The sequence below is a fragment of the Ictalurus punctatus genome, chromosome 1 (genome assembly GCF_001660625.3).
Source record: "Ictalurus punctatus breed USDA103 chromosome 1, Coco_2.0, whole genome shotgun sequence".
Taxonomy (NCBI): Eukaryota; Metazoa; Chordata; class Actinopteri; order Siluriformes; family Ictaluridae; genus Ictalurus; species Ictalurus punctatus.
This window is the reverse complement of record NC_030416.2, coordinates 26,494,540-26,522,488: the sequence shown is the minus strand read 5'-3', so window position 1 is coordinate 26,522,488 and position 27,949 is coordinate 26,494,540. Positions and strand designations below refer to the sequence as shown.

At 38.2% G+C, this 27,949-nt stretch overlaps 4 protein-coding genes across 12 annotated transcripts; 2 read left to right on the top strand and 2 right to left on the bottom strand.

Moving 5' to 3' along the window:
• Positions 1-201: 201 nt before the first annotated feature.
• Positions 202-9,825, bottom strand: ssr1 (signal sequence receptor, alpha). Of its 2 annotated transcripts, XM_017478587.3 has the most exons (9): positions 9,667-9,825; positions 7,587-7,714; positions 7,387-7,486; positions 6,879-7,141; positions 6,368-6,444; positions 6,051-6,129; positions 4,128-4,221; positions 3,803-3,817; positions 202-1,654 (listed from the first exon to the last, which is right to left on the bottom strand). In XM_017478587.3, the coding sequence occupies exons 1-9, from the start codon at positions 9,734-9,736 to the stop codon at positions 1,587-1,589; spliced, it is 894 nt and encodes a 297-aa protein (XP_017334076.1). In that variant the 5' UTR covers positions 9,737-9,825; the 3' UTR covers positions 202-1,586. The 2 variants fall into 2 exon arrangements, with proteins under 2 accessions (XP_017334076.1, XP_017334085.1); XM_017478596.3 differs by lacking the exon at positions 3,803-3,817.
• Positions 9,826-11,924: 2,099 nt separating this feature from the next.
• LOC108271190 (transcription factor Adf-1) lies at positions 11,925-19,316 on the top strand. Of its 3 annotated transcripts, XM_017478565.3 has the most exons (4): positions 15,008-15,483; positions 15,660-15,907; positions 17,844-18,000; positions 18,164-19,316. In XM_017478565.3, the coding sequence occupies exons 2-4, from the start codon at positions 15,775-15,777 to the stop codon at positions 18,741-18,743; spliced, it is 870 nt and encodes a 289-aa protein (XP_017334054.1). In that variant the 5' UTR covers positions 15,008-15,483; positions 15,660-15,774; the 3' UTR covers positions 18,744-19,316. The 3 variants fall into 3 exon arrangements, with proteins under 3 accessions (XP_053539390.1, XP_017334054.1, XP_053539389.1); XM_053683415.1 differs by lacking the exons at positions 15,008-15,483; positions 15,660-15,907 and adding an exon at positions 11,925-12,281; XM_053683414.1 differs by having other exon boundaries at positions 15,008-15,907.
• On the bottom strand, positions 16,347-20,279 carry LOC108271180 (uncharacterized). The gene is made up of 3 exons (XM_017478552.3): positions 19,821-20,279; positions 19,328-19,622; positions 16,347-17,778 (listed from the first exon to the last, which is right to left on the bottom strand). Exons 1-3 carry the CDS (start codon positions 19,822-19,824, stop codon positions 16,884-16,886), a joined length of 1,194 nt encoding a protein of 397 aa, XP_017334041.1. The 5' UTR covers positions 19,825-20,279; the 3' UTR covers positions 16,347-16,883.
• Positions 20,280-20,362: 83 nt separating this feature from the next.
• On the top strand, positions 20,363-27,352 carry LOC108271168 (zinc finger protein 701). Of its 6 annotated transcripts, none has more exons than XM_053683397.1 (7): positions 20,363-20,848; positions 22,843-22,881; positions 23,083-23,127; positions 23,214-24,820; positions 25,189-25,240; positions 25,477-25,549; positions 25,701-27,352. In XM_053683397.1, exons 5-7 carry the CDS (start codon positions 25,193-25,195, stop codon positions 26,492-26,494), a joined length of 915 nt encoding a protein of 304 aa, XP_053539372.1. In that variant the 5' UTR covers positions 20,363-20,848; positions 22,843-22,881; positions 23,083-23,127; positions 23,214-24,820; positions 25,189-25,192; the 3' UTR covers positions 26,495-27,352. The 6 variants fall into 6 exon arrangements, 4 of the variants coding, with proteins under 4 accessions (XP_053539372.1, XP_053539378.1, XP_017334010.1 ...); XM_053683403.1 differs by having other exon boundaries at positions 20,376-20,848; positions 24,762-24,820; XM_017478521.3 differs by lacking the exon at positions 25,189-25,240 and having other exon boundaries at positions 20,376-20,848; positions 24,762-24,820.
• Positions 27,353-27,949: the final 597 nt, after the last annotated feature.

Sequence of the window (27,949 nt, the reverse complement as noted above, 5' to 3'; positions counted from 1 at the left end):
ACCATGAGTGTTGTTGCTGGATGTTTAGATGTTTATAAGGTTTCACGATTGATCGTGTTTATTCAGTGCGAGCGAGCCAGCGGGAAGAGTAGCATGTAAACACACCCTGTATGGCTGACCTTTCAGCAGGATTAAGGACAGGAATAGATCAGGAAAACAAGGTAGAAGTTTCCTATGGGGACACAAATAAAAAGACTAAAATTGAATTTGACAATTTACTTAATTTACCAAAAGTTATCTAAAAATTACATTTATAATGCATGGTAGGAAAAAAAAAAAAACATGAACACATTTACGTCCATCTTTATTTTGCACTTTTCCATGTGAACCCACAATCTTAATATTTTTTTAAATCATTAATACTTGCATGGGCAGTCTTTAATTGCACCAATTTTTCAATAAAAAAATGGGAACAATTTTTTTTTAGTCTTTGCAAAGTAGAGCAGATCTAAAAGTCCCACGGGGAGAAAGCCATGACTAAATAGATATACCCCGTGAACTGCCTGGTTTCAACATATGCCTCAATTGGGTCACTCTTACATTTCTACATGTAAATGATTCTCAAAAAGGTATTTGTCAACCTTAAAAACACCAATAAGAAAGTTATCGGTCAATAAATCACACACCTATTAAAAAGCATGTACATGTCTAAAGATTGCTGATATACCATGGGATGGCAAAGCCCACAGGAACTATAAGGGCCTATTTGCATACAGTAGTGTACTATGCTTTTAAAGCACACTTATGGGCATCCAAATTCATGCCACAAGACACATTAGAGAGAGGGAAGAAAAAAAGAAAAGAAAAAAAAAAAACAGACCCAACAAGAAATAAATTACTCTACAGACTCCCTGTTCCCAAGCACTACCCAGTATGTACTATCAGTGCTCTCTGAAATCATATGAGGGGATTTAAAATCCTGAAAACACACTTGTAAAACTGAGTCTGGGAACATTCTGAGAGGTGAAAAGACAACAGAGAATCAGGAAAATAGGCACAATCTGGGAGCTAAGGAGTCCATTATTACAACTGGCTTTCATTCAGTCAGCAATCCTCCAAAAACCAAAATGGCAGAATAAAATGGCCCAAAAAAAAACAAAAAACAGTGCACTTTAAAAACGTGGCAAACGCACACTTGTATTGGCGAGCAACAAGTGACCGAATTAGTGAGGAAGACCCAGCTAAGCATACACGTGTGCATGAAGACAATCAGTGCCAAGAAAGAAAAAAGAATTACAACAGGCATGGCTTTCGAGAAACAAAACTCACATAATTATGCCTCTTATCCATAGATTAAAAAGCAAAATGTCAAAAAAGACTAATCTCCTCCCAAAAAAAAAAGCAAAATGAGAAAAAAGAAAAATAATTACACTATTACAGTGGCTGGAGTAGCTTTTCATTGTTGTCAAACTTTCTTTTTTGGCTTATTTGTGATATCTTTTTTTTAATTATTATTATTAAATGTGACCATACTGGTAAAGATGTATGTGTGTATTGACCAGTCCATAGGCATTGTTGTATGATGGTCAAACTGTGCTCAGTAGCATGCACCATACAGCCAAGGGCCACAAAGCTACACTCCCTCTTCACTCATCTGATCCAGCAGAGCGCTTCTGTGTCCTCTTACGGGGTGACCTTCTGGGGGAAGCCTTATCTGGAGGGAGGTACAAATAAAGTTATTTCTAAATATCACCTTCCTTTAGCTTTATAATCATTCTTTTTGACCACATAGCTACTGTACAGTTCAATAAATAGAATTTCTGTAGCTGCATTAGTTCATTTACAGTACTAACACTGTCCCCTCAACGTTACCATGGGTTCAAATGGGCTTGTAAATTTCAGATGAAACCTTTGGTTGCTAAAATGTTGAAATGAAAATCTCAGTAATCTCTTTACAGTGAGGGAAAAAAAGTATTTGATCCCCTGCTGATTTTGTACGTTTGCCCACTGACAAAGAAATGATCAGTCTATAATTTTAATGGTAGATTTATTTCAACAGTGAGAGACAGAATAACAACAAAAAAATCCAGAAAAACGCATGTCAAAAATTTTATAAATTGATTTGCATTTTAATGAGGGAAATATGTATTTGACCTCTCTGCAAAACATGACTTAGTACTTGGTGGAAAAACCCTTGTTGGCAATCACAGAGGTCAGACGTTTCTTGTAGTTGGCCACCAGGTTTGCACACATCTCAGGAGGGATTTTGTCCCACTCCTCTTTGCAGATCTTCTCCAAGTCATTAAGGTTTCGAGGCTGACGTTTGGCAACTCGAACCTTCAGCTCCCTCCACAGATTTTCTATGGGATTAAGGTCTGGAGACTGGCTAGGCCACTCCAGGACCTTAATGTGCTTCTTCTTGAGCCACTCCTTTGTTGCCTTGGCCGTGTGTTTTGGGTCATCGTCATGCTGGAATACCCATCCACGACCCATTTTCAATGTCCTGGCTGAGGGAAGGAGGTTCTCACCTAAGATTTGACGGTACATGGCCCCGTCCATCGTCCCTTGGATGCGGTGAAGTTGTCCTGTCCCCTTAGTAGAAAAACACCCCCAAAGCATAATGTTTCCACCTCCATGTTTGACGGTGGGGATGGTGTTCTTGGGGTCATAGGCAACATTCCTCCTCCTCCAAACAAGGCGAGTTGAGTTGATGCCAAAGAGCTCCATTTTGGTCTCATCTGACCACAACACTTTCACCCAGTTGTCCTCCGAATCATTCAGATGTACATGCCCGTCTGAAGTTTGCCAGTGAACATGTGCTTTCTTGAGCTGGGGGACCTTGCGGGCGCTGCAGGATTTCAGTCCTTCACGGCGTAGTGTGTTCCCAATTGTTTTCTTGGTGACTATGGTCCCAGCTGCCTTGAGATCATTGACAAGATCCTCCCGTGTAGTTCTGGGCTGATTCCTCACTGTTCTCATGATCAATGCAACTCCACGAGGTGAGATCTTGCATGGAGCCCCAGGCCGAGGGAGATTGACAGTTCTTTTGTGTTTCTTCCATTTGCGAATAATCGCACCAACTGTTGTCACCTTCTCACCAAGCTGCTTGGCAATGGTCTTGTAGCCCATTCCAGACTTGTGTAGGTCTACAATCTTGTCCCTGACATCCTTGGAGAGCTCTTTGGTCTTGGCCATGGTGGAGAGTTTGGAATCTGATTGATTGATTGCTTCTGTGGACAGGTGTCTTTTATACAGGTAACAAGCTGAGATTAGGAGCATTCCCTTTAAGAGTATGCTCCTAATCTCAGCTCGTTACCTGTATAAAAGACACCTGGGAGCCAGAAATGTTTCTGATTGAGGGGGTCAAATACTTATTTCCCTCATTAAAATGCAAATCAATTTATAACATTTTTGACATGCGTTTTTCTGGATTTTTTTTGTTGTTATTCTGTCTCTCACTGTTCAAATAAACCTACCATTCTTTGTCAGTGGGCAAACTTCTTTGTCAGTGGGCAAACGTACAAAATCAGCAGGGGATCAAATACCTTTTCCCCCCTCACTGTAAATAAAGCACAAGAAACCCAAGCACCATTTTAAACAGAATAAAGAACATTCATCTCCCAGAGATGTAAAAAAAAATAAAATAAAATTTAAAAAATACCAATAACAACCCTCATTAGAAGATTGGTATTCTGTCGCCCAACATGTACCTCTTTTTGCATTGGAGCATTTAATGGGGAAAGTTGCAATAGGATGAAAGAGTTAAAAAAAAAAAAAAAAAAAAAAAAAAAAAAGACAGACAGAGACATCTCTGCTACTCTGCTATACTACCACGTTTCTGAGAAGTAAAAGGAAATCTCACCTCTCCGACTCTGCACTGAAGACGCAAGAGGAAAGAAAGAGACAGAATGAGTGATCCACAAAGTAAGCAAGAGCACCACCAGCCAATCCATGCCAGACAAAAGAGAGGAAAAAACAGCAAAGCCAGTGTTTGTGTCAGAACAGTTATTGAGACTCAAAGATGGGTCAAAATGTGTCAATGAAAAAAAGAAAGATTTTTTTACATAAGAAATGAGAAAAAAATCCATTCAGATCAACATTTCAACCAAATGAAGTTTAAAAATAGGCTATTTGAGCACATTTTTAAAAATCTATTAAGAAACTACAAACATTAAAACAGAACCTACTGATCTGATTGAGTGTCTCCTGAGGGATCCAGCTCATGTCTACATCATTATGGTTGGAGGTCCCCATCTCCACCTTGGCCACAGGTCTCCTCCTCTGCAGAGACATACAAGCATTCAAGTGCTGTTAAGTGCAATTTCTCTTCAGACATCCTCAGTGGTCTTAAATGCTTTTAAATAAGCCTCCCTATGCTCTCTTCAATTCTCATAGAAACCAATCTCTTCAGTAGGCCCCCGTTCACACCTGGCATTAACATGCACCCCAGGTGATCCAAGAGGACAGTGCTGAATACAGGTGTGAACAGGGTCTAATGCATCTCAAGACACATTGTGATCCAATTGCTCAAACCACATTCAGAGGTGGTTTGGGATGCATATGACCACATCACATTTGCAGTGTGAACGCAAAAGGATCTCGATGCATCCCAGACAACAACATAGGAACACCTACTCAACCACATCATTGCCCTAGCCATAAAATTAGGGAAGCACTGAAATATCTTCCACTGACAATTTTCAGCCAAAAAAATTCAGTATTGTCGGGTTTTTGACCAAAAAAAGAAAAATAGCTGAAAACATGAGCCGACAATATATGCCGCCTCACCACAGTGCTCAGACTTCACTCTCGATCTCGCTGACGGTTATCATGGTGCCACCCAGCAAAGGATGATCGCGTCACTGGTTTGGAAATACTTCGAAGTTTCTGATAAGGACATCAAATTTGCCATCTGCAGTGTTTGTTTAGCAGAAATTTCAAGAATGGGTAAGGTGCTCAAGCACTTTTCCCACGACAGGTTTGATACACCGCCTGAAAACACAACTTCCCATTCAATATGCAGAGTACATCAAAACAACAATGACAGAAAAGAGGCCCTCTGCCTTTCTGTGTTTTGCTGTTGTTTTCATTAAAATGATTAAAGATGCTACACAAACTTTTTGTATTTGCAAGATGCTCACCTAGAGCTGCCAAGTTCATTACTTGACTGCTGTTTTGCATATCAATAGTTCACATTACATTATTCGGATAATTGGATTAAAAAAAAAATTGTTAAATTTGATTGTTACAGAACTGAATGAAGAATAATATTTAATATAGTTTTTGTTTTGGTGTGTTCGTTTCACACAAGTGTGATTTTTATTTGTTTGTAGTTTTTCAATTCAGATTCATTAAACTCATGAAGTGAATTAAAACGTCTAAGATCAACACAATTATACAATTTTTAAATTTTTTTTTTTATTTTAAATGTGCCAAGCGCATCCTGAATTTTCGGTTTCGGCCCAGAAGTTTCCTTTTGGTGCATCACTACATGAAATCATTGAGAGACTGAAGGAATGGTAGAGTTCTCCACTACTAGGCTAAGAGATAACAGCAACGCTATAACCACAGAGATAAAAGCAGCTGCTTTTCATAGCTTCTTTCATCGTCTCATTCATTTATTTCATGTTTCGTGAGACATTTCTGCCTGAAAATAAATGCAGTGGGAGACTGACATCATAAATGAGAGTGACACCTTTCCTCCAGAGAAAACAATGTTTGAAATCCGATCACAAGTCATCACTGGAGATGTAAACAGATATGCGTTGCAGTTGTTCACTTGTGATCAGATCACTCGAGCCGGCTGTTAATACCAGGTGTGATCAGGACCTGACAAACTCTCGAAGCAGCCCTCGGCATTTCTCTCATCCCCCAGTGTCTTCTGTAGCTGTACTACCTTATACCTTACCCTGTGCTTGTGATTGGGTATTTATACTGGGTCCAGGAGAAATGTTTCACCTCACTGGGTACTTGCACATTGTATATGGCTGTTATAGTGATAAAGATCTACTTGACCTGCTTTGCTAAGGGCTAAAACATCTTCACTGAGGTCAAAACCCAAGTCAAACCCTACACATCATACTTCATATGTTCCATGACTGGACTTTTACCTTCCTAGATTCCAGGAGCTGATGCAGGCCAACAACCACCAGAAGCCCAAGGCCAGAGAGAAACACATACATGAAGATCCTATGGGAAGAGAACAAGCTAGCATGTTATTCAACATGCTTATGGAGGGGGAGAAAGAAGGAAAAAAAAAGTGAGAGGGGTGCATCACTACATTGGGGGGGGGGGGGGGCACAGAGCGAAAGGTAAAAAAAAAACACCACTGTGAAAACAGTATAAAAAAACATTATGGACAACCAAGCTAAAAGCAGGGATTAATTACTACTACTTATAAACTGTATGTTTTTCAAAATTCACTCACGTCTCTCCATCCAGGCCATCCTCTCTCTCAGTGACGGTGACTGTCTGGTTAAACACTGCATCCTGGAAAATGTTGCCCTGTTAAAAAAACCAAACAAAGAAAAAAAAAAAAATCTGGAGTTAAACGGTCTCTTCAATTTCTTTTACACCATATAAAAACATTAAGAAACATTTATTTATTTATTTTTAAAGATTACATTTCATTTAAGAAAACAAATCTATCAAACACATTGACTTGATAATATCCGACATGTTTCGGAAGATATATACAGAGTTATGATTAAGAGGAGTCTAGGGTGATTTGTGCCTCACTTTATATACGATTATAAATCACCATGAGAAGTAATCTGAATAATCATGAACTAAACTTTTCCCCTTGCCACAAGCACCATTGTGTTCCCAAGGTAAGCCTGCCCAATACTGTGACCACCACAGATGGTTATTTATATAATGTCCATCGTTGGTCTACATCTTTGCTGCAGTGTCACAAGTCTCCACGGTGTCACACTCACATTGCTGTCTTTGTAGTTGAGGTTTATGACCAGGCCAAAGGGGCGACCGCCCATGGGCTCAGCTGGGATGAAGGAGTACTCAAACGTGGCCTGGCGCTGTGGAGGCACCACTGTGCCCAGCTGCAGAGCAGTGAAATTCTGGATGTAAAACTGAAAGTCTTGAGGGTAGCGGAAAGAAGCGTCCAGAGACTCGATCACAAAATTTTCACTGCCTTTATTTGTGAATCCCAGCAGGAATTTCACAATGTTGTTGGCTGGAAAGTCTAGAATAAAACCAGGGGTAAACATGTAAGAAAATGATCTAACCGGTTGCATTTCTCAGCAAACATGTCCGATTCTATCAAGTGTAGATGTAGAATCGTAAACAGAACCGTTAAGAATCTGGTAAGACTTTGTAACCAAGATGAGTAGCGTTAGAAATAAAAAAAGGTTTCTAGACAACCCACAAAATATGTGCTCAAACGAGGAACTACAATGTTAATGCACGTAATTTTTGCGGTGAAGCTACCTTCTCCTTTAACAAACAGAATAGTTGTATCAGCATTAGGGGAAGGCTTCATCTCTCCTGCTAGAGCATCGTCTTCTTCCTCTTCATCTTTTTCTTCAGTCTGACGCAGATCAATCACAATGATTAGATTTCTTTGGTGCATATAAAAAAAATAAATAAGCAAGCAAGCCTACAATCAAGTTACCATCCTACGCTCTTACCAATTCTGTGTTTTCATCATCTTCCACCTCCGCTTCGTCATCCTCATCTTCAGCAATCACGTCATCAGTAGCATCTTCATCAGCTGCCTCTTCTTCTTCTGTAACATCTTGTGCAGCTACTAATGTGCCTGAAAGGAATAAAGAATATAAAACCCATTCATTTTCTCAACCTTCTTCTAGTGTCAATAGTGTACTGTGTCAGATGTGTTTGGACAAAGAAGGAGTTGGAGTTCACCACTGAAAAGGTCTTGAAAATCTTTGATCCAAGACAGAGAGGTTCTACTTACACATACAGTACCGTGCAAAGAACCGCAGTATAGCAAAGACGGCTTCAAAAATAATGAAATTCAATGCTTGTACATTAAAAATTATATATATATATATATATATATATATATATATATATATATATATATATATATATATATATATATATATTATATATTATATATATATACACACACACACTATAAAGAACAGTAATAATTGAAACAAAGTCCATATTTGTTTTGATGATCCTTTGCTTAAATTAAAACAGTAGACTCAGGCACAATTAGTGCAGTTTTATAAGGAAGTGAGCTGTAAGTTTTATTGAGCATCTTGCAGAACCAGACACGGTTCTTCTGGAGACTTTGACTGTCGCCCTTGATTCTTATTTTTGCAGCAAACCCCAGCAGTCTTCATTGTGTTTTTGTCTGAAAAGTGTCTCTTACGTAATATGCTGCTTTCTTTACTGACAAACACTTTTCTGTAACATCTAATATTGTGCTGGAAAACTACTGTTTGGAAATCTAAAATGTTTTTGTACTGACTCGATAATGATAAAGATTGAATTAAATATATATAGGATGATATATAGGATGACTAGGACTTTTGCACATTACTGTAACTGATTCCTCAGCCCTAATGGGAACAGTATTAATCTGTCTGTTAGGCAATCGTCTTAGAAAATTGAAAATCAGGCCTACACATTCGAAATGTTTTTTTTTTTCTAGGTAATGTTGGCATACTCCTTGTGTTGCCCAATCATAACGAGATGTCCCCTAAAGCACTGAGGATAGAAGGCAGAGCTGAGCAATATCCGGCAGGAGCAGTGTACAACGCTGCACAATGTTTTGTAATTACACAGCACAATCTCCTGTTATTTCTCTTCGATAAAGATAAATTAATCAATACTGAGCCACAATTCTGGGGCTGAGATATAAATCCTTACAGTTCCACAGTGCACCGCTTTCAGCTGTGGTCTCTTCATGTGAATCTTATGAATAATTGTAATATTTGATCTAATCTGTAAATATGTTGGTATCAGTGCAGCATGCAACGCTGCTCCTAATCAGTCTGACACATTTCCAAGTGAAACACAGGGGGGAAAACAGATATTTCAGGTCATCATGACCATTGATTGATTCTTCTCCTCCAGAGAGGTTGCGGTCCCTAGACTAACACACACACACACACACACACACACACACACACACACACACACACACACACACGTCTGAATGAATAAAGTGGCAGGATCTAAGCCTATAGACGAATTTACTAAGCATTATGTAAAGCTTTACACAAAAAGCCTAATCCGTGATCACTCTTTTCTTTTCAGATTTATCATGTTGCGAAGCTAGCACCTTGATTCCCGATTAACTAAAACATCTCCCTGTTAGAGATTCCTTGTAGCTACTAATAACGCATGCATGCATGCCTACTTCCCCATAAGCCCTTAACAGGCTGCTTCTTCAAATACGGCTCGTGATGCTGCAATGTAAACTAGCACGAGCCGTTAAGGACACGTCAGTCAAGACGCGCTAGAGCTCAGTGGAGCGAGCTAGCTATTTAGCTTTACTGAGATGATGAACAGGGTTATGTGGGGGGAAAATCCTTCCCACGTACTACTCACAGAAAGTCCATAATATTGCGCGTGTAAATAAAACGCTAAGTTTTATACTACTAAATGCTACATCTGGAGAAAAGTCAACGTGCACGAGCCGGCCTACCGAGTTAAAGCTAACTGAAGAATCCAGGCAGGCTAGTCATCAAAACGATCCAAATCAACTGCTTTACGTTTCTCCAGACAGCTTACCTTTCATAAAAATGGTCGCCGGGAACGCCAGCAACAGCAAGAGTAATAATTTTGGAAGGAACTTGAGCATTTTGGCGAGTTGAAAGAGCAAATACACGCGCGTGCTCTCTGTACCTGCTGCTAACCAAGGAAGCAGATCTTCTGCGCATGCGCAGTATGAGAATGAACTGCATGACGGTTTATGACGTCGAAAAATAACAAGGAGGCCAGATTAGCACAGAAATAAGATAAACAAAGCTTTGCAAGTGTCATTCCATCCTTCCCACACCTTAAAATTGAATTAAACTTACTTTTTTTTTTTTATTTCTTCATTTTATAAAGAATAAAAAAAAACTAAGATGCCTTAAATATGGTGAAGAAATTTTTTAAAGAAAGTCCATGTATTTAGATGCTTTCCCTGTGCTGTAAAATCTGTATGTTTATAACTGTAGTTTCTGTGTCCCTGTCATGTCAGTGTTGTAAGATGTGTTATGTTCTATTTACATATTGTTGTTTTTGTAATTGTAAATAATTTGTTTGCAATGCTTATGTAACTGTTCTCATCTTCATGTATTAATTAATAAACAAATAAAAAGTACAGAAATAAGATCATAATAAAAACCTGTTTTTTAATGATATAATCTGTTTGTTTTCTACTCACAACTTATCAATGGATGTACTGTTCTCAAGTCATACTGTTCACAAGTCATACTGAATTTGGACAACTGAGATAGAAAATAATATCTGAAATGACCAAGCTTGAATACATCCATCCATCCCTTTTCTATACCACTTATTCTACTGGGTCACGGAGAACCTGGAGTCTGTCCCAGGAGGCATGAGGCACAAGGTGGCACCTTGGACAAGGTGCCAGTCCATTGCAGGGCACAATCACATATACATTCACACATTATGGAAACTTTGGACATACCACTCAGCCTTCCATGTATGTCTTTGGACTGGGGAAGGAAACCAAAGTACCCAGAGGAAACCCCAGCAGCAAGGGGAAATCATGCAAACTACACACACACAGGGCAGCGGTGGGAATCAAACCCTCAACCCTGGAGGTGTGAGGCAAACATGATAACCACTAAGCCATCATGCGCACCAAGCTTGAATACATCTAGAAAAGACACACAAAACCACTTTTCATGGCTGGGAGTGATTGTTGGTGCCAGACAGCCTGGTAACTGCGGATCACCTGGAATTTTTATCCACAGCACCCTCTAGAGTTTACATAGAATTGTGTGAAAACCTTCAAACAAAATGCAGACCATCCATTTCTGCAGCTGGAAATGGCTTTGTTGATGAAAGAGGTCAGAAGAGAGTGGCCAGACTCTCTTCTAGCTGACAGGAAGTCTATGGTAACTCAAATAACCACTCTTTGCATCCGTGGTGAGCAGAAAAGCATCTTAGAATGCACGGCAAACCCGGTCCTGTTTAGGAGAATCTGTGGACACTTATTTTAGATTTGTTTCTTGCATACCATCTGGGAGTGGCCAATGCAGTATATTTATTTGTTAGTGAATCAGAAGATCATTAAAAAAAAAAAAACCCAATAAATTTAGGTGCGATACTGGCAGTTATGGTGCAACTGGAAGAAGGACTTTTTTGTCAGACCACCAAATAGAAATGGGGATGCTCCTGCCAGCAGGTGTGTATAATCAGGTATGAAGGCAAAGTAACATAGAGTAAATTCACCTACGACTTTTATTTTGGTAAAAAAGTATTTTGTGATAATTGACATTTCATGGCATTTTGTCTGTTTTATTCCAAAATTATATATATATATATATATATATATATATATATATATATATATATATATATATATAAAAAATAGCTGGTGTAATATAAATTAGGGCTGCAACTAACGATTATTTTCATAATCGATTAGTTGGCCAATTTTTTTTTTTCCGATTAATCAGATTGGGGTGGGGCAAACTTTCAGTACCATTTTTTTGTTTATTTAAAATAAAATCCACACACTGAGTTTTACAAATATAAACTTCAGAATAAAACTTTACACAACTGTTTGTCCAAAACAGAAAATTACTCAATACACACACCAGAATATATATTATTAATTTAGGACTGTAGTTTAATTCGGTGCTTTTTGTGCATCCATAAAAAATAATGCATAAATACTATGAAATAAATTATATATAATGTATTCATTTATTTTAGTTTATATTGTATATACGTATTTATGCATTATTTTTTTATGGATGCACAAAAAGCACCGAATTAAACTACAGTCCTAAATTAATAATATAAACTCACTTTCACTGCACCTAGTGGTTTCTGCTACTCGCTGCCTTTAGACATATTATTTACTAACACTTCACTTCCGTTATAATAAACGACAGAATTTACACTGCAAGTGCGCAAATACAGCATATAATAGCAATAAACCTAAATTAAACTAAACCTTGGAAACAACTCGCACCAGTTTCCCCTGCCCCTTACACACAGTGGAGCATTTTGGATATAAATATGTTTGTGCTCGTCCAGCACTGTTTGATCTTCGCGTGTTTAATATAAAACGCTCCCTTGCTTTAGAGGACTTTCTTCTTCAGTCACATGACGATTTCGCGTCCGTCTGATGGAGACTGAGGTCATGTTGGGAATAAAAGGTAACGCTGATAGAAGGTAAACTGAAGAACGCCATTGTCTGTGACTCGGTTGTCTGCTCATGCTAGCGTGCGTATGACGTCACGAATACCCATGAAGAGCGGTATATTGTCCTTTTTCCATGTTCAACGGACAAAACGGGCCAAATGCTTAAAGTGTCATGTTGGTGAAATTAAAAAAAAAAAATATGGTTCCACTTTAAGTAATCATTTAAATTGGGCCATTCTGACTTGAACAAGGGATAATCAGGCTGCCCTATGTAACACTTTTTAAATTACCTTAAAAATGGACACAGCCTGCCCATACCCTTAATTTCAAAAGATTCAGTTCAGTTTTAGCCTTCTTTATTTTAACACTGCACATTCAATATGTGTTGATTGCTCTAAGACATTCAAAACTTTCCCAAGACACATTCAGATAGGCATTTGAACTAAATTAACTAGAGTTTAATTTGTGAGCTAATAATAATAACTTCAGCAATAGATAATTAGGCCATGCGGTGACAGGTTTTCAATATTAAACAGCCTTAATGGCACATGAAATTCTGCTTTGTGACTGGAAAATAGAGATACAGTTTCATTTCTACATCCATCCCAATCTTTTGCGATTAACTGTATAGTCTTTAATTATAAATTCCATATAATAAAAAAAAAAAATACTTCATCTGTTCAATCATGTAAATATCCAGTCAGCTCACTGCATAAAATCATGCAGATACAGGTCATGAGCTTCAGTTAATGTTCACATCAATCATTACAAAAAAAGACAAAAAAACAAACAAACAAACAAACAAACAAACAAAAAACCCCTGCTGATCAGTAACTGCTGATCTCCTGGGATTTTCACACACAACAGTATCTAGAGTTTACAAAAAAATAAAATAAAATAATAAAATAAATCAGAGAGTGGAAATTATGTGAGAGGAAACCCCTTGTTGATGTGAGAGGTCAGAGGCCAGGATGTTTTGAGCTGACAGGAAGTCTCAAATAACCACCATTTACAACCACCGTCAGCAGAAAAGCATTTCAACATACACAACACCATCGAGCACACTAACTATTATATCCTATTATAGTTAGACATCACCGACCTGGTCCTGGAATACCCTGTGTCCTACATATTTTAGCGTTCAACTTAGCAAGTGCTGTTAATTAGCTGATTAGTTGAATCAGGTGTGTTGGTAGCAGGGAAAACACTAAAACGTGCAGGACAAGGGGAACTTCAGCACCACGGTTGGGAAGCTGTGCACTACATGGAGTGTTTTACCATGATCAACATTTCACGCCAATAGATGGCGGTAATGCACCAATCTATTTGTCATCAGACATAATTTTTTAAAAGATGATGATGATGATGAAGAAGGTTTGTTTGCGCTGGTGAACTGGCTGTCTGAGTGGTCCTAGTGATAAACATGGAGGCAGCAGACTCGTTCTTTCATGCTGCGCTCACGGCTGTTGAAGACGGGTTGCTGAAGGCGGCGGTGATGGAGGTCTGCGCTCTGACAAACAGATGCAGATGATTTACGCATAGGGATAACAACAAGCAAAACCGAGACCGAACACTTAAAGCACCAACTGCTGATTATGGAGCAGAGCCTTTCTTCGTCTCGCATGGTAGTTTCGAAGAATGTGGGACATCAAGACAAAAATATACAATTCCTTGAGTCTAGCTACTCTAACGACGATACCGCCAAATCAGTGCGCAGGGTCCCAACCCTGGTCCTGAAGTACCACATGACCTGTACACTTTAGTGTTTTCCTTGCTCTAATGCTGTCTTCATGAACAAGTGGGAACTGGGAAGATTCCGACTTCCCAGTTTCCGAATTCCCAGTAGACACGATCCTTTCTGAACGACATTCCCAAGTTATAATCCCTGCTCGGAAAGTCGGAGACCATACCCCATGACGTCACGTAGACATGGCGGCGCTCATAGTGAAAAATTAGAACAAGAAATCACTGCGTGATTTAAGGTTTTAAAGCAGTCTTTTGAGTTTATGTTTATATTGGACGTCCGTGAAACTTTGCTAATTGAAATGTTAATTCGCTTTGTGCCGGAGGTTTTGATCTAATTTTCGGCGCTATTCACAGTGAAATGACCTCCACTTTAAAAACAAATCAAGCACTAACCAAACTACTCCAGTTTTATAGACGGCTTACAGTGTATAATTAATATATTGTAATTGATCATCCAAGAGTAAATTAATAAATACAATAAAAGTTTTGTTTGGATAATTTCTATTCTTTATAGAAGCTTATATTTAAGAAGACTATTCTTATTTGTCAGTGGATTTACCAAGTTCTTGCTGATTCCAGGTAGATTTTGAACCCAGACCACGCCCACAACGACGTTGTAAGGCACATGAAAACAGCCGAGCAATGACAAAGACCCTTGTGGAAATCATTCTTGTCTATAGAACTGTATTATTACTTGATATTTAAAGGCATAACTAGCATGAAATGTATTTGTCCCATTTACCTGAACTCACCCTAATTTTATATATATATATATATATATATATATATATATATATATATATATATATATATATATATATATATAATTAGATAATATAATTATTATAATATATAATTATATTATAATTATATATATATATATATATATATATATATATATATATATATATATATATATATATTATAATTTAAGTAATAAATGGAATATTGCGTTGTTTATATTTATTGTGTTTAAACATGAATACGTCTATGAAACATTGTATTACTGTACTGTGTTGCTCTAAACTGCATTCAAAATCCTGTGACCCTCCACCTTCATGTCCTTTTCTGAATGTGTTCCGCCGTGGATCAGTAGCGCACTCAAACGCGTCTTATTATTGACAGCACAATGGTGCGAGCTGCTTCCGCACCGCATACGTACTAGTATGCGTGAGACAGGCGTCACACCGCACGCTGCAGCAGAGCAGAAGCAGTGCGTATTTTTTTTCGGCGTGCATGTTAATGATTGAGTGCTTTTACACCGGATGCTGCAGCAGAGCAGGAGCAGTGCGTATTTTTTTCGGCGTGCATGTTAACGAATGAGTGCCTTTACACTGGACGCTACAGCAGCGCGTGTGAGCTGCGCGATCAGAAGCAGCCGCGTGAGAAGGAGTGAAGCGTGACTTCCGGAGTCTTTTGGATTAAAGGGCCAGTAAAAGACTTAAATGAAGATGAGTTGACATAAAAGAGGTATAAATTGCACAGAAAACGCATGCTTGTAGAGTAGTATGTTTTACATTTAATATACACTAATCATGAATGCGCATAGTGTTGTTATTTTTGGCTTAGAGGTAGGCCTACAGTAATAAAATTGATAGTTTGCTTAAAGAGAAGAATGCACCTGTCAAAACTGTTTTCTATTATAGTGCTGCATATGGGTATAGGCTTCACAGCAATATCCAATCACAGCAAAGTATGCTGTGATAAGCAGAAACACCTCACAACCTAACCTAGGTAGACTGTAGCAACTTTGGCAACAAGATGGACGACACCCGACTCATAACTGAGGTGGAAAAGCACAACGTTCTGTATGACCCTCAACATTACCTGTATAAGGATGTCGTGGCAAAGGAGAAGGCATGGGATGCTGTGGCTTCGGCTGTTCGTGCTGATGGTAAAGTTTTAATTTATTACTGATGTGATCCTCCACTTTTATGGCCGGACGTGTGTGAGCGACTTAGTCCATAGTATAATTACTGTAAACTACAAATACATGTCTTTTAATCTGTTACACAATTTAATTGTATGTGTTTACAAAATCTGTATTGCCGCTATGTAATTACATTATTAATATGTCTAGGCCTATGTAGTGGGATGAAAGAGTCGCTAATTGTCTGCAGACAACTACTAGAACTTTTTACATATCTGGGCATAAAGCTTGATTTGTCTTTAAAAAAATTATTAGGATCAAAATGTTCCTATTTTGACAAGATAGCTCTTATTAGTACAACTATCAGAGCAATGTTATTGTCTCTCTTGTTTATTTAAACAAACAATCCTCAATGATTATTTAAGAGATTTTTTAACTTAAAATGTATGTATGTATTAATTGACATTTAGGGCAAATAACATTTGGATTTTCATTGCCATGAGTGCATGTTTAAAATCCATGCTATCATAGTTGTTGGGCCATTTTTATGAAAGGAACAATCAAATCCACTCTTAAAATATATAAAGTGGCCTATTTTAGTACCCACTCACCTAGCCATTTATTGTGATGGGGGGATTGTGCTTTAATTAGGTTGAAATTTTTAATGTGTGGATGTCTGAGACTATAACTCTATTTTGGCTGCTAGTAAATTACAATTTATTGCCATTAATTCATTTGTAACTCCATAGTAATAAATCAAACATCAGATGAACCCATTAAAGCATGTATTTACAATACGTATGTTTCAAGCATATTAAAAGTGATACATAACAACTACTCAAAATACCTAGCAAGATTATTATTATTAGAAGTGAAATGGTTAATAAAAGCCTAAAATATTAACAAAGTGTACTAATATACAATGTAACACATTGTATATTCAATGTATGGATGTTCGCTGAGTTTCCAATAATGTTAACTACACAGTGGCCAGTAAACCCTACACCATATGGTCTTGCCAGGACACTTTGCCTTCAGGAGAGCCAAAAAATGTGCAAAGTTTCTCACGAACTTTATATGCCTCTCTGCATCCCTTGTTCCCACCCATGTTTGTAACACTGGGTAGCACTTCCCCTCTTTCTTCTGCCTCTTCTAGCCATCTTTGGTTTTGAGATGGGGTCATGAGATAATTATGCAGAATGCAAGTGGCCAAGATAACAGAATCAACATTTTCAGGCTTCATGTTGATTCTTGCATGCAGAACCCTCCATCGGGCTGACAGAATGGCAAAAGCACGTTCAACAACCGTTCTCGCCCGAGACAGTCTGTAATTGAAAATCTGTCTCCACCGTGGAATGTTGCTCCCAGGGAACGGTCTCATCAAATACTTCTTGAGGGGAAATGCTGCATCGCCTACCATGGTGTATGGCATTGGACCTTGAACAGATGATCCTGGCAAAGGGATGTCTGAAGGCACAGACAAAGTTTTGTCTTCCATGCCTCTCCCAAGTGCAGAAGTACTGTACACGCCACCATCACTTGATCTTCCAAGGTCACCCACCTGAACAAATCTGAATCTGTAGTTGGCATCTGTGAGTGCTAGAACAATAGAGAATGTTCTCTTATAATTGGAAAACAAACTTCCAGACCATGCAGGAGCTACGATGGTGACATGTTTGCCGTCAATGGCACCTAGGCAGTTTGGAAAGTTCCACTTTAACCAGAAATCTGAGGCAATGTCTCTCCACATGTCTTCATTTGGTGGAGGGAACTGTGTTGCCAGCATTTTCCTCTCAATTGCCCCACAAGTCATGTGGACGGACTGACTTACAGTAGATATCCCAACCCGATATTGAAGTGCCAGGCTGGTGAAGGTTTCCCCTGTAGCTAGGAATCTATAAAAGACAGAGAATTGTTTGGTTATTACAAATATATATATTTTTATCGTTCTGTTTTACAGTGAGTGACTGCAGGAAAAGGTGGAAGATTCTCCGTGATGCATTTGGTCGAAACCGGAAGCAAAAAAAAATGCCCAGTGGTTCTGCTGGTGGAACGATTAAGGAATGGAGATACGAGAAAGTTATGTCTTTCCTGCTGCCACACATGCAAGCCAGACCGTAAATAAGCTATATAACTTTTGTTCACAGCATAACATAACCAATAATCATAGTCAAGCTTTTGCACAAAATATTCTGAATTTGCATTCAAATGAATAAAAGATTATGAACTACATATGATTTAAGAAAATTATGAATGTCACAGTAATTCTACTTATTCCAGTTCCAGAAACACTCTGCAGCCAGAGGAGGAAGTACCGTTGGATATGACTGTGACTGAGGAGGATTTGGATCCTGAGCTCTCAGAACTCTCAAGTCCACCGTCCACATTCATGACAGTACAAAGCTTTGCAACCCCAACTCCCTCAGCTGGTCAGAGATCTGCCACCCCCACACCACCCTTAACAACCACAAGATCTGCCATGCCCACACCACCAATTTCAGCTCAGAGATCTGCAACCCCCACACCACACCCAAGAGTTCAAGCTTTAAAGGATGAAAGTCAGCAGCCAAGACAGAAGTGGAGGAGAACTGTTGTACCCAATCCAACAGAGCAGCAACTGTTAGACATTATAACACAACCTACCACATCATCCCCACCATACATTCCAAGACAGGAGGATGAGATGTATTACTTTGCCATGAGTTTAGTGCCTAAACTAAACAGGCTGCATCCCAGACTCCAAACCAGAGCTCAAATTTACATACTCAACTATTTGTCAGACTTACAATTTGAAGAAGAAAATCTGAGACAGCAACACTCAACAACACCCACAGGCCTGACAAGTCCAAGCTGCCGTTGACCACAAGCATCAGAGTTTCAACAATCCCATGCCACCCCTATCCTACCAGGAAGGCCAGACTGAGCACCACCACATGCATCATTATCACCAAACACATGCCCTATCAACAGCTACACAAGACCAGGGAGAATCCACAGAAAAACCTTCCACACCCGTCTATCACCAGTTCTGATAAATATACTTTTTTTGTAGTTTATTTTATTATTACTTATTTATACATTTGTTTATTTTTACAGAATTGTGTAATTTTTCTTATTAGCATCATATCTGTTCATATTGTGTAGTATGGTTTGTTTTTGACTTAGTGTTAATAGTAAATAAAGTAATATCTGCATGGCTGTTTGGAAATGCTTGTGAATATACTTGTGGTTTGGTAAAAGTCATGTAAAATATCATTGATCCGAATAAACATTCTTGTTCGATTAGAATTGATTGTCATGTTTTTTAAATTCTTTTTTGGGGGGTGTGGGGAAGGTAGATGGTAGAAGGTACATTGCAAAGTACATACAGTACAAATGTACAGTACATTCCATATTTGTTTACAGTACACTATCAGTTTGTAAATAAATAACTATTTTCGTTACCTCAGGGTAATAGCAAGGCGCTGTTTGGGTTCAATGGATGCCCGATAATTTGTGGTTTGTCTTGTGAGGTCGGCACCAATCAGAGAAAGAACATTATCCATTTGCTCTGCAGTCATCCTGAAGTATTTAATGTGCCGGTCAATGTCGAGGCGCAGTTCAGCGATAAGATGGTAAAAAGAACCACACTCTCTCCTGCGCTGGTTGATTGGATGAACCCAGAACCTCCTTGTCCTTCTCCGTAATCTTCTAAGCAAAAGATAAAGCGCGATGGCCTTTCTTCTGTCCACAACTCGTACTATATACAAAACAATGGAAATTGAATTATTTTGATTGTGTAAGCAGTCATTAAAGCTATATACATTATATTTGGATGATCAATACTACAATATGTCTCATTATATATAGAATATGTTGAACGTTCCTTAAAGAACCTGCGATTAACACAATGTTTCGTCTACATTAAAGAAACAAAATAGTGAGGTGAGCTACTTACCCATTTCTTCAAGATGTGTTGATCAGGCTCGATATCAAGTTAAAATCGAAAATGCACTCTCAGGGATTCTAGAAGATATATTGGCATTCTTGTAAAAAATTACAAGAATGTAAAAATTTTAAAATACAGTGAGTGTTCACATGACGTAGGAGCGAGCTTAACCAGAAAACCAATAACACACTGCCCTTAAATAAAATATTGCTATTCTAATATCCACACTAAAATGCCGACGCACTTGGCTGGGTGTTGTGATTTTTAAAATTTTTGAAAATATTTTTTTTAAATTAAAGTTCTTCACATTCATCTTAACCGAGGGGGCGGGACCGTCTGCGTGAGGGGACGTGGTCACATCGTGGCGCCGCCCTGATTCAGTCACAGTGTACATTACCTCTTACACTCTGTCCAGAGGCACTTCTCAGCCTGTCCAGCAGAAGGCAGTAACTTATTCGGAAATAAACGAAGAACGAGTCACAAAGTCTCTTAATACCCTACATTAGTGCACTACATAGGGCATGAAACAATAGTAATCAAACTCTTTGTAAAGTGCTATATAATCCGTATGACGTCACTGATGATTGATCCTAATGCTTGGTCCCAAAATCGCAGCAGTTCGGCACAGTTGCATCATAGTATTCATACTACATTAGCACACTTGGTAGTGCTGAAGTATGGGATTTGGACGTAGCCTAAAGCGACCCAGAAGCTGTTCGTGATATGTTTTTATAGCGTGTAGTCTAGTCTAGTCTAGAAGATAAAGATGGTGGACTCCCATTTCCACGTTCAACTGACAGCAGTGCTGGATGTTCTAATGAAAACGGCGGTGTCAGACATCTGTGCGCTGGCGGAGAGCTGGTTTAAATCCCTGCACATGGAAATAGCGAGGAGCAAAAAGGAGAACGAAGATCTGAGACAAAAGCTGCAGAGTATGGAACAGCAAAAACACCGAGATGCAGCTGACACAGAGCTGGAGAGTAAAGCGACCAAAGAGGAGAAAGAGGACACTGGCAGTGAAGTGAGAGATACAGACGGTTAGTGGACTAAACATCATTAAACCTGGTCCTAACACATGGTGTGTACATGCAGTCACTGGGTAGAGGAAATCCTGTTTTCTAAAGGCCGTGGCTGTATCTCAAATATCTTCCCTGCCGTCTGTACAAGTGCACTACATTAGATTAGATTAGATTCAGTTTTGTCATTATGCAGAGTACAAGTACAGAGCTAATGAAATGGATGGAGACTTTGTGTCTCAAGTGGCCTAGAAATTGTGATCCCTTGATGTGATCCATTTAATGAATAGTATCAGTGATATTACATTTCTACATATATTCGAGGTCATAAGAATCTGCAAAATGTTAATAATTGAAAAAAAAGAGGGATCCTAAAAATGATGTTTTTTTTTTTTTTTTTTTTTAATTAGGGCTGCCCTGAATAAGATATTTCACATAACAGATGTTTACATATAGTCCACAAGACACAATACTAACTGAATTTACACACATGGACCAATGAATGTTTGTCCTGAAAACGTAAACTGCTGTTCTTTAGAAAAATCCTCCAGGTCCTGCGTATTCCTTACTTTTCCAGCATCTTCATATACAACTATTGGGGGGGGGGGGGGGTATTTACATGTTTCCCAGGAGACAAAATAAGAATTTACACTGATAATTCTGCTCAAAAGTTTACACCCCCGGCTCTTAATGTATCGTGTTACCTTCTTTAGCATCAGTGAATGTTTGCATCTTTTGTAATAGTCGTGTACGAGTCCCTCAGTTGTCCTCAATGTGAAAAGATGGATCTCAACATCATATAGCAGGGCTCAAATATGCAGAAGATGCTGAAAAAGCAAAGAATGTGCAGGACCTGGAGGATTTGTGCACAGTTTAACTGCTCAGGATGAACAAGGAACTCATGAACAACTATCACAAAACATAAACAGTTGTGGATCTTCCAGGTAACGACACAGTATTAATAATCAAGGGTATATAAACTTTTTCAACTGGCTCATTTGTGTAAATTCACTTATTATTGTGTCTTGTGGACTATATGTAAACATCTGTTATGTGAAATAGCTTATTCAGGGCAGCATTAAATGCAACACAACATGTAATTTTTATGACCCCCCCCTAATTTGTAAAAAATGAACATTTTGCAGACTCTGCAGAGTGTATGTAAACTTATGACCACAACTGTATATTTGGGATGCATGGTTTTATTTTCCAAGAAGATGCTAATATCAGCGGGCAGTGCTCAGTAATTTAAGGTTCGATGTGCGTAAGTTTTTTGGCCTTTTGATCAGAAGGTTGTGAATTCAAATCCCAGCACTGCCACTGTTGTGCCCTTAAACAAGACCCTGTATCATGACTGACCCTGTTCTCTGACTCTGTCTTTACAACAAGCTAAGATATTCAAAGAAAAAATTCACTCAACTGTACTTTATTAAAATTTTTTATTTATTTATTTTTTTTTATCATGGCTGAGTATCTGCTGAGTTATACACTATATGGAAAAAGTTTGTGAACACCTGACCATCACACTCGTATGTGGGCCTTCGCCAAACTGTTGCCCCAAATTTGGAAACACACAATTGTATAGAATGTCTCCGCATGCTGTAGCTTTACAATTTTACTTCACTGGAACTAAGGGGCCCAAACCTGTTCCAGTATGGACTGGGATGTTCAAGCACATATGGATGTGATGGTCAGGTGTCAACAAAATTATCCCTATATATATATATATATATATATATATATATATGTATGTATGTGTATGTGTGTGTGTGTGTACATACATACATACATACATACATACATACACGAGAGCTTTGTTGGATCAGGTGATATCACATATGTTTTGGCATAAAACATGAATGGAAATCATGTAAAAGATGATCTGACCCTGATTCAACATATCATGTTTTATAGGTTTTTATAGATTTTATTCAGTTTCAACTACTCAGAATAATGAAATAATGAAATGTTTCCTTTGCACCAACTAAATAACTGGCATTTACTTCCTTATGTAGATTCTGGCTGCACAGTATTTGCAGGAACCTCTGCAGAAGGTAAATAGCACAGTAACCATTGTTCAATTTATCCACCAGCACTTTCTTTTATACAACTGTGTTGGGATTTTCAAGTTATAAAAATGCTACTCAAGGCCATTTCTTGCTAGTTGTGCCGTGTTTAGTCCTATAAACAGTACTTTTACTACATTGTGTTTCCATTATTCTTGAACATTTAATTAATTGATTTTGTTATTCCAGATCTAGCTGCCAGTGCACAAATATGGCCTTCTTCTTCTGAGGAAGGTGAACAGTTATTTCCTCTATATGTATACCAGCTTTATGTCTACCGTTGTTTTATGCAGAGCAATAATTCCTCCTGCTTTTTACAGAACAGAGAAAGAAGACCACGTTTTGTCACATTTGTGTTAAAGAAGTGGGATGCCTCAAAAGACATCTGGAGTGGCATGACCAAAAATTCAAATGCCATATTTGTCACAAGATGTTTCATAATAAAGTTGTCTTGTCAAGACACCTTAACATGCACACTGGCAATACGCATGCTTGTGATGTGTGCAGGAAGACTTTTGGAAGTAAAAGTGGTCTGTTAAAACACATAAGTCACCACAAAAGAGTCTTGGAAAAGTGCAAGGACTGTGACCAGGAGTTTCCTACTAAACAAACCTTGTATTCACACAGAGAAAAGACGCACACAGCACCAAAACAGTGTCCTTTTTGTCAGCTCACCTTCTCCCGTAACAGCAACCTTAAGAAGCACTTACAGAGGCATAGAGCTGACCATATTTAACCAAATCTCTTATTCATTCTCTATAGACTGTTAAGTAACATTTGTAACTTTTTGAAAGTAATTTTTCAATAAACAGCCTGGCAAATAACACTGAATTGTTGTTTAGCCTTCTGTTACAATAATTTATTTATTTTTTTTAATTTATAAAATGCTGAAAGCTGCTGTAGCACTGGATCTACACATGATCTGTTAAGGTTTCTGATTTGTCCTTAAACATAATTTTCTGATGCTCTGTACCTTTGAGAATGATCAGAAATTGCCCACATTGTATTAGGGTATGCATAAGAAGGTATGACGTCTTTCTGTGTTCCAAACTAAATGAGCCTAGAAAAATGTGTTTAGAGGAATGATAATATGGATAATACACTATCTCAGATTATATTTAAGTGATGGGTTTATTTAGGGTATCATGTATATAGTATTTTTTTTTTTTTTTAGTATTATTTGAAATCTTAACAAAGGAGACATGGAGCCTCTTCTCCCTATTTAAATTTAAGGTGTTTTATTTAAGGCTGTTTTGTAAGATGTGGTATTCTGAACCAAATCTGAAATTTATAGCATAAGCCTATTTATGTTATGAAGTCAAAACTCAAGTGGGGAAACATCTTTTAAATTTATATCTTTTATATCTTTTAAATTCTTTAGAAATAACAAGTGACATATTTGTTGTAATTATAATGTAAAGGTGGAAAGCCAAAAAAAATCGGTAAAAAATTAGTTCTGTCAAAGAGATACACGAAAATGCATGTTTATCTTAGCAATTAAAATTACCTCCTGCAAAGATGTTAATGTGGTCATAGGAATAACCAGAAAGTAATTGGTTCTTAGGAAGCTACTATATATCTGACTAACTTTGGCTTACAATACAGTGAGACCACAGCATGTAGTGCCAAAAATAAAGAAAAAAACTGAATATATATTTCAAGAGATCCTTAAAATCTAAAAAGAGCTTTTGTTTTCTGTGCTGGGAATTCTGGGAAAATCTCAGATTATTGTCAGTTCCAATATCCACAACATGAGCAAAATGTGTTGATCCCATTCTTACACAAGTGTGTTGCGCCAACATTTGCTATACTTTTGGTGAAATGTTGATATGGCAGTCATTTATTAATTGATTGTGTTTGTCCTGCAGACTCTAAGAAAAGAAATGGTTCAGTGACTGAATCTGCACCAGCCAAAAGAGCACACTCGGTAAGCATTTTCATATTTGGGGAGAAGATAGATTACGCTACAGGAATATGAATTAAACAATACTCACGCTCACAATACAATCACACATTACCAGCTTTTGGGCAGTGGTGGCTCAACAGTTAAGGCTCTGGGATCAACACTGCCAAGCTGCCACTTAACCCTTTCTGCTCCAGGGGCACCACATCATGGCTGACCCTGCACTCTGGTCCCAGATTCCTAACAAGCCTGGTTATGTGAAGAAACTTTTTTCTTCACTGTGATGTAATGTATATGTGACAAATAAAGGCTTCTTTAAAGAATTAAAAGAGGGTGATTTTAAAATATCCATCCATCCATCCATCCATCTTCTACCGCTTACTCCTTTTCAGGGTCATGGGGGAACTTGGAGCCTATCCCAGGGAGCATCGGGCACGAGGCGGGGTACACCCTGGATATTATAATTATACTAATAAACAGTGTTTTATCTTTGACCAATAAATGACAAATAGTGAAATTTGCTTAACGCAGAATTAGAAACAAAGTCTTTTAGCTGCAATATTGAACTTGCAGCCTTGAGAAGGAGCATAGGATATTAGAAGACTCCAGGAACACAGTTAAACAGAAACAAATTGATTCTGACTTTGTGTTCGCTGTACTTTTATATTTCTCTACTGCAGAGATGGAACCATACACCAGTAGGCACAAAAGCTGACCGATCTGTTAGGGAAATAGTAGAACAAAAGCTAGATGGTAAGTGATTCAAACCCCTTTACAACGAAACTACTATTAATAATTTTTTATCTGTTTATGTAAAAATAGTATATATATTAAATCAGGTCATTACATTCACCTTCCTCAACTACAGTTTATTATTTTCTGTTTTTATCCTGTCTGGATACAGAGATAAACAGTCGACATTATGCGTTCAGTAGTGAACTCAATACTGAATCAGAGAAGTCTGAACCTGCTCTCCAAACCTCAGAGCGCATCATGGAGGTTGGCTCACACTGTGAAAATGAGAGTGAAGAGTGTGTGTTGCTGGATGAAGTGTGCAAGACTGAGAGTCCTCAACACTTGAGAGAAGTAGACCAGCAGTTTGACGTCTTCTGCTTATGGACACCTGACCTAGAGCCGAATTCCACACATCTGCTTAGGGAAAATCAGCCAACTTTCACAAATTCAGACTGCAGAATGACTTTAAATTTGGGCAAAGATTTCAATTTAGCAGTGGCAGGCAAAAATGCAAAACATCTGGATTTTTCTAGGAAAACCTCGGTTTCTCTACCGTGTGAGAAAGGGAGTACATTTACTTGTAATATCTGTGGGAAAAATCTTTCAACAAAACATTCACTTGCTTCCCACTACAGACTGCACACTGGAGAGAAGCTGTTCATGTGTGCTCAGTGTGGAAAGAGTTTCGCCAAGAAATTTAACCTAGCTATCCACTACAACATCCACACAGGTGCAAAACCCTATACGTGCACACTCTGCTCAAAGTCATTCGCTGATCCGAGTACTTTTAGACGACACAAGTGGATACACACGCGCAGATCACAACAAAACGCCTGTAACACTAAATACAAATTTAGTTGTAACACACGTGGGAAATGTTTTCAGTCAAAACCATCACTTGCTGCACATTCTCGAATGCACACTGCAGAGAAGCGACACGGTGTACAAAAGGTTTTGTTCTAATGTTCTAAGAGACTTTTTAAAGGCAAAAAAAATGTTTATTAACTTAACATGTGAAACACAAGTGTGAGTTCATATTGTAAAAGTACACAACCTGCTTGTTCATAAGTCCCTACTCTAATTATGTTGGTTTGACAAAGCCAACATTGTTTTGCTTATTATTATTATTATTATTATTATTATTATTACTACGAGACCCAACATTTCTAAATGCTACTCCTCTTAGAGCGTTCAAGCTACATGCACCAAACTCGCTACAGACCTTCAGTCTGTTCTGACTTAATAGGACTCTCTCTCTCTCTCCCCATATTTCATTCTGTCAGTCTACCTGCATCATTCTCACTCCTTCTGTCTTTCTACTAACACTCTCTCTTCCAATCTATCTACTTGTCACTCTCTCACACCATCTGACTTTCTACTTGTCACACTCTTTGTCATCTACCTTTCTACCAGTAACTGTCTGTCTGCTAGCCTTTCTTTCTTCCTTCCTGTCTTTCAACTTCAAAAAGTATCTTCAAGCTTATGAACCATTTTCAGAGTTTCAGACTGGCTTTGTCAAGCCAACATCAAAATTTGTCATGACAAACTTTACCGATGTAGTTGTACAGATTGCTGTTGACTCTGCATTTGTTTATTTTAGAAGCATTTTATTTTCTAAAAGCATTTTTTTAGTTTTCTTTACATGTATCAACATGTTGATATATAAACTTGGAAGTCACTGATGCAGGAATATTGGACATGAGCTACTCTTTAATATCCAATACAAATAATTATACATTTAATTAACTGTAGATTCATATGTGTATGTTTTTTTAAATACAGTCTGATATAGCGATGATAATAAAAATTTTATGCAGCTCATATCTGTGAATGAGGGTTAAGATTATCTTAATGTGTGGTGATGAAAAGGTAATTTATTTAGTACCATTTCTTCTGAATGAGACTGCTCTTCCTTCTCAGTACTCACTTCTTCTGTCCATCCCATTTTGCCTGTTTTTACTGAGTCACTATTGACTCACAACTAGTTGAACAGTGACCTTGCCCTTATTTGGAGTTTGCGCATGTATATATCTATCTGCAAAGAGGGCAGTACATTATTCCTGACTCACATCAGACGTGGGAGACTCAAAGGAAACTTTTACTGTAAGTGCTGTACAACTAGCTAACATCAGCACAGTGTCTGTGCACAAGTTTGGCTTTTGGAGTATTTCTTTTCCATATCTACCTTTGCTCTTCGGACATAATTTTACACTGTGCCATGAAAAGAATTAAATGCATCACTAACATGCTGATAGCAAAAACAACATAAGAAAAATGCAAGCAGCCATTCAGGGGTTTCTGGGGTGTCTGTGGCTCAGGTGATAGAGCGGGTTGTACACTAATCGTAGGGTTGGCGGTTCAATTCCTGGCCCACGTGACTCCACATGCCGAAGTGTCCTTGGGCAAGACACTGAACCC